At 40.3% G+C, this 18,097-nt stretch overlaps 1 protein-coding gene across 1 annotated transcript in view; it reads right to left on the bottom strand.

Moving 5' to 3' along the window:
• Positions 1–18,097, bottom strand: part of LOC146785048 (indoleamine 2,3-dioxygenase 2-like) — a 277,794-nt gene that overhangs the window by 75,590 nt on the left and 184,107 nt on the right. Inside the window, exon 6 of the mRNA XM_085633495.1 lies at positions 12,395–12,494. Within this exon, the coding sequence (XP_085489621.1) occupies positions 12,395–12,494 (100 nt within the window). The remainder of the gene's footprint in view (positions 1–12,394; positions 12,495–18,097) is intronic.

The following is an 18,097-nucleotide window of genomic DNA, read 5'->3' as shown; positions in this document are numbered from 1 at the left end:
ATTTAATTTGGCTGTTTTGAGAAATTTGAGAGAGAAAATGATGAATTTAGAACCGAGACCTAGACCGACTCAATTTGAAGCTTTGACGGAATGGGAAGACGAAATGCATGACCGAGAAAGACAGAGAAATGGTAGACGATATAGGTACTTGTTTGGCAGATCATACGGGCATGAGACGCATGTTGATCGAATGAGAAGGTGGCGGAATGCAAGTATGACTGTGGGTTTGTTTCCCGTAAGAACTGCAGGAGAGCATGAAGGACGAAAGTGTGTAGAAAACAGGCATAATGTGGAGACGAAAGGGTATGGAGGGAATGAATCCAAGGATGATGTTCTTGATGATATGTTCTATAAGAATCCACCACCATACCGACCAGAACCAGAAATATTAACTCCAAGTGCCCCAATGAAAGGAACAGTACGAATCATAAAATCGGAACCAGAGTTCCAAGATTTAGGAAGAAACAATCCTACTGGAGAGGTAGAAAAGAAGTCTGGAGGAAAATTGGATGGAGAAAATTCAGCAGAATTAGCCAAAACAACCCTAGAACTAAAGAAAATAAGAGAATTAACTAAGAATCTGGAAGCAGTAACTGTACCAAACGATAGGTCCAGTAATGCCTATTTTTAACAAGCAAAAAGACAGTGAGCATTGTTTAACAGTCCCTTATAAAAGTAATAAATCGGTTGAACAACCAAGAGTGAGTCAGAGTGAGAATCCATAGAGACAGACTATGAGTATGATTGAACCGAATTTTTCAAACAACCCGTTTGTAGGTCAGAACTGTGCAGAGAAACGTATGACAATGATGGAGACCATGTCAGAAATACAAAAACATTTTGGACAAGAAAATGCAGGGAAGCCAGTAGGACCATCAACAGAGGAGTTGAGTGAATGGTTGAGAAGCTTGCAAAAGAAAGACAAGGAATCTCAGTCAATAGATGTAGCTAAATTACGAATGGTACTGGAAGAATTAATAGTAGGAACTATCCCGACAGAGAAGTTAAAAACGTACCAAGATGAGGAATTGTTATTTCTGTGCAAAAGCGTAACATGGAGAGCGAAAAATCTTCATGAAAGATTAGGAGAAGTGGCAAATGAAATGGGTATTGATACTGAAAAGGTAAAAGCCTTACAGAAACCCTATCGAGTAGATTTCACTGAAAAAGACATTGAAAACATGAATACTACAGGACGAATAGGTCAGAATAAGGATATCATTATTTTGTTGAGAAAATGGGGAGATGTGGACAAATGGAAGAGCAGATGGTATCGTAAGCGAGACGAAGTTTCAGTAAAACATTTTCAGCCTAAAAAGAAAAAGAGAAGGTTCTGACAGAATGCCCTATGAGAGAGATTCCAGGAGGAGGATATGTTCATGTCCTATGGACTAGACAGGATATTTTGTCATTTACGAATGACTTCCCTCGACTGCGTGAAAAGCAATTCGAGTGGTATAGACAGGTAGACAGATTTGTGAAATTATCCAAAGTATTGTGGATTGATTTGAATAGCCTGTTTGACAAAATTGTACCAGTTGATTTATGGACAGAATGCAAAATAGTAATAGATTGGCCAACCCAGGAATACCCAAGGGACCCTAAGACAGGAGCTCCAGACCCTGAGGTAATGAAGAAATACAAACAGGTTATGGCATTTTTGAAGAACAAAGTGCCCCCTAAGGAGACAGATTGGGTGGAAATTGACAGAACACATCAAGAAAGCTAAGAATCAGTACATGCCTATTATGAAAGATTAATTTTAGCCTTTAAACAATTCAGTGGAGATGAGAATTTGAGTGACAAGGATTTGAGTCATTTCGTATACAGGTTTGTTTATGGTCTTCGTCCAGAAATTAGTGAAATGATAAAACAGCATACAGTAGATTGGCAAAACAAGAAAATAGACAAAGTATTGAGACATGCTAAATATTTCAGTGATGAAATTGAAGCAAAACAGCGAAAACTAAAAGAGAAGGCAATGTGGGCACAGGTAAAAGTAGCAGAGAGACAAGAAGCACAATTAGTGGAACAAGCAGGATCAAAACCGAGATTTAATCCTGGGAAAAATAAAGGGAATATTGAGGAAGCTAAAAATAAAATTCCGTGTCATGATTGCGGTAGGATAGAGCATTGGAAATCCGAGTGTAAAAATCCACCAAGTACTAATGATGAAAATTCATCCTTGAATCCACAGGTGCAGAATGAGGTGAGTGGTCAACAGCAACGACAGCAGCAGGGTGTAACACAACAGAATCAGGTGCCAAAACAACCTTTTCCACAGAACATAAGTTGCCAGAAGTATAGTAAGGAGAATGGATTCTACAACGAAGAACAGGTAAATGGGCCGCAACGCGCTAGCGCTGCTTCGCAGTATTGGCTGCAACGCGATGAAAGCGATTCAGAAGAGGGTTACTGACGGTGCCGAAGGGAGGAAGAAGAGTGCGTACTTGGCGCAACTCTAGAAGTAGACCAGACAGGCCCATTTGTAGATGGAAAGTTGATAATGAAAATATTACTTTCCTAGTTGATACTGGTGCTACTCGATCAATTGTTAGATCAGCTGATGTTAAGAATCTTCCTCTCTCGGATGAAACGATCCAAGTAGTTGGGGTCTCCAACAGACAGATTAAAACTTACCTTACAGAACCAGTTAAAGTTAGTATAGGAAATTTTCTGAAATGCACAGATTTGTAGTGTGTGACACTAGTCCTGCGAACTTGTTAGGTAGGGATTTATTGTGCAAGATGAATTGCACTATATTTTGTACTCCAGATGGAATAGCCTTTGAAACACCTGATGATGATGTGTTATATAAGATGACATTGGCAAATAAAGAAAAAGAGATTAAAGGAGCCTATGCTGTATTCAATCCTGACGAACTACCAAAAGAATTGAAACAATCAGTAAAAGCAGAAGTTTGGGACTTCACAGGAGAAGATGTAGGATTAATGAGGAATATAGATCCAGTAAAAATAACTGTAAAAGGAGCAAGTTATCCAAATGTTCCACAATATAAATTGACTCCTGAAATAATCGAAGGAGTTACTCCTGTGATTGAGAAAATGATAAGGCAAGGAATATTGAGAGAAATAATGAGTAGCCCATGTAATTCACCGATAATGGGACTGAAAAAGCCTAGTGGGAAGTTCAGAATAGTGCAAGATCTGAGAAAGATAAACTAAATTGTTGTACCATGTTGTCCCATTGCACCAAATCCATCTGTGATTTTATATCAAATTCCTCATGACGCAGAATGGTATACAGTGATTGATTTGTGCCATGCATTCTTTTCCATCCCATTACACCATGACAGCCAGCAAATTTTTGCATTTCGTTTCGGCGAGCGTATTTTGGCGTAGTGCCGAATTCCACAGGGGTATACATAGAGCCCCTCACTATTTAATCAGCTATTGAAGAAGTCTTTGGAGAGTCTGGAAATGCCTGAAAATTCAGTACTAGTCCTGTATATCGATGACCTACTTGTGGCATCGAAAACTCGTGAAGCTTGTGAGGTAGACACAGTAGCTTTGTTAAATCATTTGGCAGATGGAGGTCTAAAAGTGTCGCCATCTAAACTACAATTTTGTAAAAGAGAAGTCCAATATTTGGGACACAGCATTGAGAAAGGCCACAGGAAAATAACAATAGACAGAATCAGGATTATAAAAAGAATGAGTCCACCAATGACCCAAAGAGAAGTGAGAATGTTCCTGGGAATGGGTGGATATTGTCGTCAGTGGATAGGAAATTTTTCCTTGACTGTAAAACCTCTGGTACGACTGACAAGAAGTGATGTGAGAGATCCCAATTGATTTGAACAAAGAAGAGTTGGCAGCATTCAAGAAATTGAGAGAAGGATTGTGTGAAGCGCCTGCATTGGGTATGCCTGATTATGATAAGGAGTTTGAGTTGTATTCCAGTGAAAGAAATGGATGTGCATGGAAAACTGAGGAAACTAATTGCATAGTTTTCATCCATGTTGGACCCAGTAGCTGTAGCCCTTCCTGGGTGTCTGAAAGCAGTAGCTGCTACATGTCGAAGTTTGGAACATAGTGAAGGAATTGTGATGGGTATCCTGTGAAAGTGTTTGTGCCTCATGATGTGGCAATTGTTTTAACAAGGAGTCGTACTCAGCATATGACGCACAGCCGACTGACTAAGTATGAAAAGGTCATTTTGGGCGCAACACATGTGAGTCTTGTGAGATGCGTGAATGTGAATCCTTCAACATTGTTGCCCGATGTGGAACATGTGGAGGTAAGAGATGAAGCAGATCATGATTGTTTGGATGTACTTGATTTTTGTTCAAAACCAAGGCCTGACATAAAAGATGACCCTTTACCAGAAAGTGATTATGTCATGTTTGTTGATGGATCCTGTTTGCGAACAGATGATGGAGTGCTAAGTGCAGCATATGCAGTATGTACAGTTGCAGCAGTGATGGAAGCATCATTTTTGAAAGGAGTAAGGTTGGCCCAAGTAGCTGAACTTATCGCCCTGACTAGAGCATGTAAGATTTGGAAAAGTGTGAGAGTGACTGTGATAACTGATAGCCAATATGGCTACGGGGTGGTCCATGATTTTGGCCAAATTTGGCTGCAAAGAGGTTTCTTGACCTCAAGTGGGACTGCCATTAAGAATGCTGAAGTGGTTGGAAGGTTGCTTGAGGCAATACAGCTGCCCAGGCAATTGGCTGTGGTAAAATGTGCTGCTCATAGCTGCAGTGGTGATTACATTGCCACTGGAAACAAGTTTGCCAATGACATGGCACAGTATTGTGCACAAAATCAGAATTCAATCAATCAGGCAAAGGAAAAATAATTGGTTTCGTGTTTCCCAATGTTTACTAACACTGTGGGAACCTGGGATGAGGTAAGACAATTGCTGGAAGAAGCAGGAGAGGAAGAGGTAAAACAGTGGGTAAAAGCAGGATGTGCACCAAGAGAGAAAGATCATGTGTGGGTCTATCGAGATGGAAGACCAGTAATGCCTTATAGCATGATGTCTGCCATGGCACGGATGTATCATGGACAGGGACATATAGGGAGAGATGCCATGATTCGGTCCTTTAAACAAACTTGGTATAATGCCAAGTTCAGGCTTGTGGCGGAAAGTATCTGTCAACGATGTCTAATTTGTCAGCAATACAATCCAGGAAGAAAGACAGTGGTGAGTCTAGGAACAATAGGTCGAGAAGGAGGGCCTTTTACCAGAATGCAAGTAGATTTCATTAAGATGCCTCCTTGTAACAGATTGAGGTATGTTTTGGTAATGGTATGCCTATTCTCTAGGTGGGTAGAGGCGTTCCCAACAAGAAGAAATGATGGAATGACAGTGGCAAAATTATTGTTGAGGCAATTTATACCTATGTTTGGGTTCCCAATAACAATTGAATCAGACAGAGGAGGACATTTTCATAATGAGATCATAAAACTGATTTGTGAAGCATTGAATGTACGACAAAAACTGCATAGTGCCTACCGACCAGAGGCTTCTGGTGTAGTAGAACAAATGAATGGTACTATCAAAAACAGAATAGGGAAAATGTGTTTAGCCACAGGTATGAAATGGCCCGATGTCTTGCCTCTAGTACTCATGACTATTAGATCGATACCAGACAGAACTACTGGTTTGAGTCCTCATGAGATCATCATGGGACGCGCAATGAGACATGTATTTAAACCAGTCAACAAGCTGATGACAATAACTGATGACATGGTATTGGAATACTGTAAAAGCCTGGCTGACGCAGTTCTTTCTGTGTTTCATCAGGTTGGAGCGGATGCCACCACTCTTGAAAAGAAGCCAGCTCATGATCTAAGCCCAGGGGACTGGGTAAGGATAAAAGTACACAGAAGAAGAAACTGTTTGGTTCCCAGGTGGGGAAAACCAAGGCAAGTCTTCTTGACTACAACAACAGCTGTGAAGTGCGCTGGATTGAAGAACTGGATCCATGCAAGTCATACTTTGAGAATTCCAAATCCAGTTGACTGTAAAGAAAAGAAGTATTTTGATGAATCAGAATCCAGTACTGAGTCAGATGACGGAGAGCCAAAGGATAAAGAAGGAGAAAATTCTGAAAGGGGGGAGACAGATCCAAGGTTAACTTTGGTCCCCAGAAGTAACTCCCTAAGGAAAAGATTGCAGATTTCTGAATCCAGTTCAGACTCAGAGATAGAACAAAGAGCCCATTCATCCAAGAAAGAACAAAGGAAGAACAAAGACAAAGACAATGGAGAAACAATAAAATAAATCTGTGAGAAGGAAGTACCAGAGATGAAAGCTTGATAGAAATTCCACCTGAAACAACACCTTTAGATGGACAGGTGCCAGATACAGAGAGAGAGGGAAAGATTATTGCGGAAGTCCCCCGAGGAGGTGTAGGGAACTCCAACATCCAGTTAGAAGCAGGGACAAGCATTCAGCAGGAAGATTGCGTGACGGAGATTCGAGGAGGGACAGAAGTAGGGAAAACAAAAGAGGTGGAGAAAGAACTCGTTGAAGGTAAAAAGCAAGTCGAAACAGAGTCTGAGGAAAGTGAGGATGAAATACCAGAAGGCCGAGTTCTGAGAAAGAGACCTTGGAGAACTGAAAAGAATGATAAAGGGAGTAAACTGAAAAGAGCGGCCAAAGATGAAGTGTGGCCAAACAAAATAAAGAGACTGAGATATCGGCTGACATGTGTAAATTCGCCAAGAGCTGAACAGGTGAATGGAGTAACGAGTCAGGAAAGATCGAAAGAAGAAGAACAGACAGTAGTCAAAGAAAACAAACGAACAAGAAAGCCTAACCAGAAGTATAAATCACCGGAAAGGACATATGTGGCCCTGCCTGAAGTGAAGGAAGAGGTGGATAGCCAAGGAAATCCAGAGGTGGTTGTACCGGAAGTGGTTGAGGAAGACGAAGAATCGGAAATCCTGAGAGTTATCTTGTCCGATATTGGAGAAGAAGCGGATGTTCAGGACAACCTGTATGTTGAAAACGAAGGGAAGGTGAAAGATGATGAGATGCCAAACTGAATAAGACAAGGAAGTTACTGATGGAAAAACAATAGGACACTGAAAAATAATAAAAACTGGTAGAACCACGTAGGTGCTTAGAAGCCTAGGGGTAGAAACTAGTTGTGAAGTAGAAGAGGCTAAGTCAAAAGACACGGTTCATTTTAGAAAGATGGCAAACATAGAAAGCAGCAAAATTAGTTGTACCTTCCTTAGAAGATGGTGCAAAATGTGTTGTTGTTGTTGTACAGGATTATTAATGCTTCTTTGGAGTATTCTTGCTCTACTAATTTCATTTAAAGTTACTGTTGATACATTAGGAGGACATAGTGGTAACATAACTAAAATAGGGAAGATTCAAAAGGTAGTTCCAACTAGAATAGATAAAAACTATTTACATACAGATAGGTCAATAACAGATTTCTCTAACAATGTGTTTTCAAAGTTGTTGTATGAATATGTAAAAACTATAGACGTAAGGGATTGCTACGTTTGTATGCAATTACCTGCATCTGTATCTGAAGGGGTGACTTATCATCACCTCCCTGTAACATATGGAATAACATGTAGTGTGATAGCTAGTTTGTTTTATCAAACAGGTAAATTAGAGTATTATTTCTCAGATGTAGATACTATATTTTCACAAGTACCAGCAATTAACAAGCTAAACAAAGTAAAACCTGCAAAAGTATTAGGTGAATTTTTCTTAGAGACAAATGAACTAACGTTATAATATATATTTAGAAATAACTTGACTTGCAGTTTAAAGAAAGAGGAGAAGACATTTTTGGATATGGTTATAGACAGGGATGTATCTTGGCCCCCTTGTTGTTCACCCTTTATATAAATGCACTCGATTCCCAACTGGGAGAGGTATCTTTTGACATTCCGCGCATAGGAGACCAGGTTGTCCCGGTTCTCCTATATGCGGATGACGCAGTGCTTTTGGCTCGCACTGGAGTAGGGTTGCAAAAGTTGCTGGATGCCTTTGGAGATTTTATGCAAAATCTGGACCTTAAAATAAATGCGAAAAAATCTCAGGTCCTGATTGCGGGGAAGGGAAGGCAGAAATCCAGGGCTAAAACTTTCTTTTGTTGTGGGGAGTTGGTAAATAGGGTCTCAACATTCCCTTATTTAGGGGTTGTTTTCGATGAAAAGGGCACTTGGAACCCACAAATTAATAGCCGGAGTGTGGCATTTGCTAGGACAGTTTCAGGAGTTAGAGGCTTTGTTAAAAGATTAGGGGCTAGACCAGTTGTAGCCCTATTAAAAGTTTACCAGGCAAAATGTTTAGCTGTTGCAACGTATGGTTGCCAGATATGGGGCCACACCAACCATAACAAAATACAGCTTATCGAAAACAAGTTCCTACGAGAAACTCTTTCTGTTCCACAGTCCACTCCGACTTTCTCCACACATACGGAAGTGGGGATTGGTTTTGTGACAGACCTGATTAGAATTGCCCCTCTCCTTTATTGGCTTAAGATTTGGCTGAATAAAGAAATTACATTAAACCATGCAATATTAAATAATTGTTTAAAATTGGACAATGTAAATAAAATATCATGGCTAGCATACATAAAATCTGGGTTCCAAAAGATAGGTCGTGAGGCCCTCTTCCGCTCACCGGAAACCATCACGAAGAAGGATCTTGAAATGACCAAAATTGCCCTTGTGACCTTATTTTCCTTGGAACGTGAGGAGCTAGAAATGACAAAGCCAACAGTTAGAGCAAATTATGCCTTGATTAGTTCCCCTGGCCCTGAACCATATCTGATTGTTGTGAATGCCTCATACCACCGGTTCCTCCTAACCAGATTTAGGTTTAATTTGGTGCACTTTTTTTTGGGCTTTTTTAAAACCTGGTGCACTGTGGATCGTGCAGAACCCTGCAAATGTGATAATAGTTCAAGACAGGACACTCTACATTTTTTAATGTTCTGTAGTTTCTATAAGGATTGCAGGAGGAAGTTTTTGCTGCCGATACTGAGGGAGCAGGGTTTTAGACAGGTTAGGCCAGCACTCATGTACTTATTGCAACTAAGTACCCCACGAATTATGTTCCATGTTGCAAGCTTCCTGGTCGCAGCTTTGCGTATTAGAAAAAAAATTGTTTTTCCATTACAGATTTTAAACTAGATCTTTTTTAACTTCTTACGTACAAATTTTACAATTGTAGTTTTTACATTATTTATATTTGAATATGAAATAGGTCATATTATGATCAGGTTTCCTGGCATGAACTGTGTGTTAAATTCAATGTTTTTAATTGTGTTTGTTAGGATTGTATGTGTCTTTTATGATATTAATTTATCGAATAAAGGAATTTTGACTGACTGGATATGGTTATAGAAAGGAGATTGAAAATGCAAAGGAATGTTTCAGAAGGGAAAGTGGAGTAAACGGTTTGGGATGTAGAAACGGAGAAACATTTAAGAGGAGAATCGAGTCCAACCATGGCTTTAGATTGGCCTCAGAAAGGGAAACTGTGGATAAGAAGGAATCAGATGGCATATGACAATTATTTTCTAGGGAATAGTGAGTGCCATGATACATACCGGATCATGGGAGGATGGGGATTTAAAGGTGGAAGAGATCCAGTCTTTCCAGGACTGTATTTCATTTGTGGGAACAGGGCATATTATCGTTTGCCAGACCATTGCTATGGCACATGTTATGTTGGCCTGGTTTTTCCAAAGATTTTTCACATGGATAGAGGAGAAGATGGTGTACATAGTTTAGGTAATCATTTAGCACGAAGTAAAAGAGAGTCTTGGGCTGAAATTGTAGGTGACATTTTTGGAGCACTGATACCCGCAGTGGGAATATCTCTGAATGCAAACAAAATTAGAAAACTTTCAACAGTAGTGGATCGCTTGTCAACAAGCACCGCTGGAGGATTCTTATTGGTAAATACTAAAATGGTTGCCATGCGTGCTATGGTAATGCAAAATCGACTTGCCCTTGATATTTTATTTGCAAAAGAGGGTGGAGTCTGTGGAATACTGAAAGTTCAACATTGTTGTACATACATTCCTGACGAAAGTAAAGATTTGAAAATTTATATTAAGAACATTACAGAATTGCATGACGAAATTGTACCACTGGAGGATGAGGGTGTTTGGGAGAAGATTGGTAAGAAAATAACTGCTATTAAAGACTTTGTAGTAAAACTAGGTAGTACATTTATAGGTAAGATATTATTTCCATTAACTTGCGTGATTTCCTTAGTATTAATAATCAGACTAGGTTGTATTTGTTGTAGAAAGAATAAAAACCAGAAAAGAATAAAAAGAGAAAACTTAAGGAGAAGGGATAAGAAACAAGAAAGAGAATTTGAGGAAATAGAACTAGAAGAGTTAAAAGATAGCATGTATAAAACAGCAAAAAGAGAAGAAACAGGGGAAACTGAAATATGAATGAAACAAGAAATCAATTCGAAATTTCCGTAAAAGAATACAAAATTGTATGTTAGTGTGGTGATATAATCACCAAAGGGGGGATTGCTGGAGCGGGTAGTACAAAATTTTGTATACCCCCCCATTCTGCATGTTTATATTAATCCGAATAATTAATTAATTGTAATATTATTAATCTGTTTGAAGTGTTAACTCACCAACTATATTAACAAGAGAAATATACGTGGGAATTGCACTTTGCATGGCTATATTAATTGTGAATTAACTAGTGTACTCGTATTAATAGTAACATTTTAGAATATTATATGTTATATGTTGCTTAAGGGATGTATTGGTGATTTGTGCTTTATTTAGTAAGTATAAACCGCTCTGAGTGTTGCTTCCGCTAGATAAATACACACACATATGGGTATTAGTAAGGGGATAACATTTTATTAGTCATTTCCATCTTTTAATAATATTTTTGTGTTTCTTTTGCTTAAGTTGACCATTTCGGCCTATACAAGATGGCTGAACGAGACGGTAAACGTGACTGCCTTGACAACACGAGGTTCTGGGTGAAGTGCGCATACGTCACTGCCAGCAACAGTGGCCTGGACCTGACCCCGGGTGAACATGTACCCTCCAAGGTCATTCCGGGAACCCGTCCAAGACTAAGAGACAATGGCCAATTTAAAAGCCGGAACAAGCAAGTTTGATGACTTCATCTTTGACACCCTGAGAACTGCTCATCGCCGGTCGAAATTGACCAATTAGAACTCTCTAAACCCAATCTTGCTACAATTTTGTTAGTATTTTCATTATAAAAGTAGGTAGGGAATTAGGGTAGGATCGCACGCTCGATTGCTCGCTCTATCTTGAAGCTACGACCGGCTCGCTCTTCTTTGACGAACTTGATTTTCTGACGTTATGCTGACGGAGAGGACGGTGACACTGCCGGACAGCTGTTATCCTGAATCTATGAGAGACTGAATTGCGGCCTAAACTTTGCAGAAAATTTCTCTTTGACTGATTGACTTAGAGGACGACGTTAGCCAGAATAGGTAAATATGATGTTCTAAAATTCTGATGATGATTTTAACATTTCCTTCAATTTTCTTAGATAAAGTATGATTGATTAATTTACAAATGTGTTGTGTCGATTATTTGAAGAAGAAGATTAAGAAGAAAGTAATAGAACAAAGGTAGACGACTAAATTATCAAGCTCCAACTCAACTAAATGATCTATCTCCGTATGGGAGGGATATCTTAGGTTTAATGTCAATGCGTTAAAGGTGAGGTAAAGGTATTCCTCTCATGTCAGCGTTGTGAAACGTATTTTCCCTCAGAAAACAGGTCAACCGAGTGTAAGTATATTGGTGTTATGGGCCCCACCAATGAATGTATGTGAGTGAATTGATTGCCGAGGTAGTTGATCTGTGCCGAAGGGGGAATTTGACGTTCTGCGCTGCAACAAAAGCAGCACCAGTATTGGGTAGTTTAGTTTCCTGCATCAGGAGCTTTCAGGAAAATACCAGAAGGAAGAGGAGGCTGTCGTGCTGCAAGAAGGTAAGTGAATTCATTTTTTTGTGCCCTTCCAACCCCCGCCCGCCCCGGCATCCTCGCTACAAGCCAGCTGCCACTGGATTATGCCTGACAGCGTGTGAAACTCGCACTGCTTTCCGCCTCAACTCCAGAGCGCCTAATCGTGGCGCATTATAAATACAGTTTATAATAGACCATGATTGAGAGTTTGGGGATTTTGCCTAAGGGTATTATAGGTGTGCCACCCTGATCACCCAACCTCTTGCAACAGCAATCAGCCTCTACAGCTACAGACTAGAACCTTGGGTTTGCAGCCCTACCCATCTACACTTGCAATAACCTCTTCATACTACCATCCTTGCTGTTTCTTTGCTTATTCATGGTAACACCAATCGCTTGCTCTCCAGTGCTACTGTACTATATAATGGAAGGAAATAGTAATACTCCACCTTAATACCAGGGATTGCCTCTTTTTCAACAAGAAAGGTAACCAGAATAAATCCTCTCAAACTTTCTCCTCCAGGGAATGCAATTATGGGGTCCAGGTTCCTATTTAAGAAAAAGATAACAGGCTTCATTTAAATTATCCATGAAGTTACTACAAATCACAATGTAATATTGAAATTCCATTCTACCTTTTTTAGACAACCTATTGAGGGGCCATATCACAAATGGCTTCGCTGGTTTAGCAGAGAGCCCTGTGTTTGGTTTTATGGGCCATAGTTGGACTGGACTATAGGACAGTCAAGCAGTACCTGACAGGCTGGTCTCACAGGTCTGTGTTTGATCCATTTATCGGGCTGTGTGTGGGCCTGTTTTATGGTTTGCTGGACCAGTTTGACTGCTGATTTCCCTGATATTAAAACAAATATTGCCTGCAGCAAGCTCAAATTCATGCAATTTTACATACCTTGTAAAACACTTATACAGCATGGGCCTGAATCACAAAGATAATGTAAGTGTACAGCTTTTTGGTATTCATGAACTGCAAATTAGTTTTACAACAGTACTGTTATGGCTGTGGAGACTCTACACATAAAAAATAGGCCTCTCCTTAATCCAACATGCTCTGTACAATCTGACAGACCTTTCAGTAAGATAAACAAAAAAGGAATGTACACAAATGTCTTTGTGTCTCACAATATCAACATTAAGAATTCTTGTGTGTTGTAAGGTGAAACAATGGAAGAGAGCATTCCCCCTTCACAACTCAGAAGGAAATGTATTGATGAAGTTTGCACACAGGAATCTGTCTTTGACAAACATCTTGCACTGTGCAAGTTGTAAAACAATCATTGGCAGGAGCAGTGGCCCTATGAAAGGTCGCATGCATCTATGATTTCACTTTTTTGATGTCTCTGTTTTATGGGCATTGCAGCCCATGTCCTTTTAAAGGGCAGTTTGAAAAGTGGATTATTGATTGGGTAGGATGATGGTACACCAAAAGTAATAATGTGAGAAAGTACTTTAGTAGTTGTGGTGGATTGATGCCCACCGCAAGAAATCATTTCCACAACTACAGTCACCTGGTTGGATCTAGGCATGATTTAAGGGTGACCTTGAGGGAGTGCAGGCTGTATGCAAAAACAAGGTTTGACCTAGGTAGAAGTTTTACTTTCTCACTTAGGGGCATATTTGCAAAGAATTGTCATAGGGCAGCTCAGCAAGTCATTTTAATGTGCTGCCCTACATCAATTCAAAAGAGCAGGAATGCACCCTATTTGCAAGATATGGTGTATTCCTGTACTTTCAGCCAGCATCGCTACACAATAAGCAGCCATGCACCAATGCAGGCACCCTTGCACCATGGTGCAAGGATCTCTGCGTTGTTGGAATAATTATATTTGTGCAGAAAGGAGCATTATTGTTTTTGTGCAACAAAGAGAGCCGCCAGCTCCAAGTCAACACATTTCCATTTTATTGTCAGAAAGTGGAACATCTGATCCACAGTACTTATATTGGAGCCAAAGCCTGCTTGTAAATGTGACAGCACCTTATTTGACCTAATCAAATCCCAAAGCTTATTTAATAATTGTTTGCTGTATTTTCTTTTGGATGTTGTCAATAAGGTTTCTGGGGCGATAGTTGACTTGATATTGCCTTGAGCCCTTTTTAAAAATCTGTCGGCACAATTCACAAAAGTAATCTGAGACAAAATCCTAACTTTACGACTTTCGGTATTTACAAAAGGCATTTAGGAGTAGTAAAGTTAAGATTCCTAACTTTACTACTCATAAACAGAGACAAAATCCTAACTTCACGACTTTCGGTATTCACAAAAGGCATTTAGGAGTGGTAAAGTTAGGATTCCTAACTTTACTACACCTAAACCGAGAAAAAACATGCTTTACAACTTTCTGTATTCACAAAAGGCATTTAGGAGTAGTAACATTAGGAATCCTAACTTTACTACACCTAAACTGAGAAAAGTCAGGATTTTGTATCAAATTACTTTTGTAAATCGGGCCCTGTATTATTTCAGCCCCAACCAAAATTTAGGGATAGGGGCTCCCGCTGCAATAGCATTTGACAGAGTGTTATTGTAAAGAGCCCAAATCTGTGGTTCCGAGCATAACATGATGATCCCATCTATAGACAAAGTTTTCCCCACTTTTTGCTCTTTCAATGCTTTATTTAATTTCTCGATAGAAAAAAACACTTAGTCCTTATTATTATCAATACTGGTTTGTGGGGGATCAATACTTGCAACAGGTGCTGGCAACAGCAGTCTGCATAAAGAGCCTTAAAATGCTTAACCCAGGCCCCTGGATCAATATGGAATTTTGGGTGAGCAGGGTCTTTATGTCCCCTAAGGGTAATCAGATAACAGCATGTTCTGGCATCCTTCTCTTTAGCAGCTTCCAATAAATCCTCCCTTGCTTTAGTTTCCCAATGTGTCTTATTCGGTTTTATTGCTCTGGTTTAGTTTCATCTAGCTGATAAAATAGCAGATCTTACATTGCTCCTTAAGGCTCCAACCAGAGCAGCTTTTGCCTATTTGCAGGTATTATCAAACCATTCATGTCATTTAGGGGTGTGTCTGCGAAAACTGTGTTTCTTGTAACAAATACTTTCAAATTGGAAAATAATGCATGACCAATAAGACAAGGGTGATCTATGCAGGTATTATACTAATTGTAAACAATACCATAAATTTTAACTTACTAATGCCTCATCCTTTACAAAGTCCACCCATTGAACATTGCGTCTATTGTTAGTCAAGGTGATTGTATTGTGAATGGATAACTCAGTGTGAGTGCTAACGCTTAATAGGGTCCCTTTTAGCTTTAATACAAGGGGAAAATGATTGCTCTCATGGTGATCTAGAATCTCCATATCCATCAGTTCATAGTATCTATCATAATGTAGTCAATAGTCCCCCCTCTTAAATGATGGATTAGCTTCAGGGTCCAACTGAGTCCACCAATGACATGCTCTTAAACCATGGGTAAGCACAATGTCAGATATCTGGACTGCAGTAAGACTTAACTTAAGGTTCTTATTTTTAGAGGAATACAGGGGAATTCCACATCATTCATCTTCAGGCTGCATCAAATCGAGCAGAGGGTCATATGTTTGAAAACTACAGTTAAAATCATCTGCTATTACCTTATGAAAGCCTGACCTTAAATCTTCCAAAAGAGAGTCCAAGATTTTCATTGTTTGAGATGATTTATTACAAGAGGAATATCTACTGTAAATATTCACAAAGAGATAGGGGCTCCCCTGCTTGGGAGACAATAATAATACAAGAAGGTCTCTGGAGTCAATATCAATAGAACACAAAAGAGATACTTTAATTAGGGGTGGGCGGAATTTGCGAAATTCACTTTCGCAAATTATCGCGAAAATGTAAAAAATCTCTGCAAACATCCGGAAATATCGCGAAGATGCAGAAGTTTTTTTCCCGCCCGTTCGCGGTATTTCCTGCGTGGTCGCGGCTCGCCAACTTACCCATGCGGTTGCTCGCGGGCACGGCCATCTTGTTTTTGCTTGTCTCGCGGTGCATGATCGCGAGAAGAAAGACGTGAATGATGAATGACGTTACTGCGGACGCGAACTGTCGCGAGACAGCGCAAATGGCTACCAACAATCCAACATCTCGTGGAGAACGCGACCGGATTGGGAAAACTTGTCGGCGAACGCGGGGATTCAGGTAAGGCGATCGCACGCACGCGAGAATGTATTATTTTACAGCGCGAGCAAGCAAAACATTTCCGGAAAAATGCGGATTGTGGAAATTTTGACATTTCGCGCTCTCCGCGGAACGCGAAAATGTCAAATTATCGCAATTTCCACGAGCGGAACGGATTTTTAGCCAAGGCCTAACTTTAAGCCAGAAAAGGCCACTCGACAACCTACCTGTTTCAGAGGGAAAGGCTTCAACACTAAAAGTCATATATATCAGCTTGTGGACTTATCAACTACCCATGTTTCTTGATAGAGACAAATAGTGAACCTCTCGATGAATCGACCCCAATCGGCAAACATCAGCTTAGGTTTTATTCTTACGATGTTTCAACTCAGTAACTGTAGGCCGGCTGACAGAGCGTGTCTCTTGTTTGAAGTCAGATGATTACATACGCTATTGGGTTCTGGAATGGAAATGGACCTTGTTGGTAGATTGGCTGGGTAAGGATAACAACATTCCTCACTAGGGGAAGTAATACTATTGGAATGTTGCTAAACTGAGAACCAGTCCCCAGCACTAGGACTGAGGAGTAGTGCCTGGTTAGACGAAAGCAGGATACTGTAGCAGTCAATCAACTTCAATCAAAACACTGTCAAAGGGAATATATAAAGTGACAGCAAATGTCTAACCCTTGACACAGCCTAAGCTACCAGCGGGGGAACCCCTGTCTACCCCGAACTGCCTCCTAGCGTTGGGATCCGGGGGAGGCCACAGTTTGAAATTAATTTTGAAGCCACTGGGGGGGGGGGGGGGGGGTAGTATGCAGATATAGTGAATAAAAACCCTCCACCAGAACTTTAGATCCAAATTTTAGCTCAATGTCATCCCAGTCTTCCATCAGAGAAGAGAAACACTTTACATTGACAATGTCTGAATATACAATAGAAGAACAATGCTTAATGTTCGTATTCCAATAGATGACCTTGTTCTTCAATGAAGATCTATCTTCATATGTAATTTTGGAGCCTTCAGAATGTAAAAAGGGTAACTCTCCTGCAGTCAGACATAGTTCCAGACTCCAATAGGTGGGCCTTCTTTCTGATAGGTGGAACTAGTGGGTCCAGAGTTTACTGGGGGCGCCTGGATAGATTGAGAAAAACTTAAAGGCTGGCATGTGGAGGGTAAAAATCACCTCTTTCTGGCAGGACCCTTGAGTGTGCGAATGGCAGGCTGGTGCAAAATATGTAGAGTGGTAGGCAAAAATAAGGGCTATTCGACCTTGGAAATGGGGACAAGTGTTTGTGGTCAACATTGACCCTTGAGGGTCCCCTTGAACTCCCTCTAGGTACGGGATTGTGAAATGACCGGGGCAATATATGCGTGGCTGGAAAAGCAAGAGCCCCACTTTCTGTCAAAAGGGATTTATTAACAGTGTCCCGATATTGTTTTGCAAGAGCACATGTCATGTTCTAGACAGCTTGTTTTGAGTCTTTTATCTCATCCCTCATCGATTTGATTAGGCTGACAGCCTCCACCAGCAATGTTGGCTCTTGTGTAACTGGTAACAGGTACTGTTGAAACTTGAGTGTCAACTGAGGGAAACAAGTGAAGTTGCAGAATTTCCAATCTGTGTGAACATGCAACATTTGGAATAACCTTGATATGGACAATTTCAGAGCTAATACTAATTTCAAAAGTTTCTCTGGTGGGAAAAGCATGTGACCTTGTATTTGTTCCATCGGCCGAGCATTCTCTTGATAGCTTTCCTTTCTTTTTAAATATTACTGCCACATTCCCCCCTTTAGGAACACTATCAACAGTGAGGGGTTTAGTTGTCACTTCTTCTCTAAGGTTATCAAAATCATTGGGCACACAATTCATGGACACATATTGTTGTAGTTAGGAATGACTATGATGCAAAGGAGCACTAGACGGGCTGATTGAAGCCTTCCTTTTGCCATCACTTCGCTGGGTGGAGCGGGAGTCACAAACAAGGGGAATTCAATAAAAGCACACAGAA

Source organism: Triturus cristatus, chromosome 11 (assembly GCF_964204655.1).
Source record: "Triturus cristatus chromosome 11, aTriCri1.1, whole genome shotgun sequence".
Classification (NCBI taxonomy): domain Eukaryota; kingdom Metazoa; phylum Chordata; class Amphibia; order Caudata; family Salamandridae; genus Triturus; species Triturus cristatus.
This window is presented reverse-complemented; position numbering and strand designations above follow the sequence as displayed.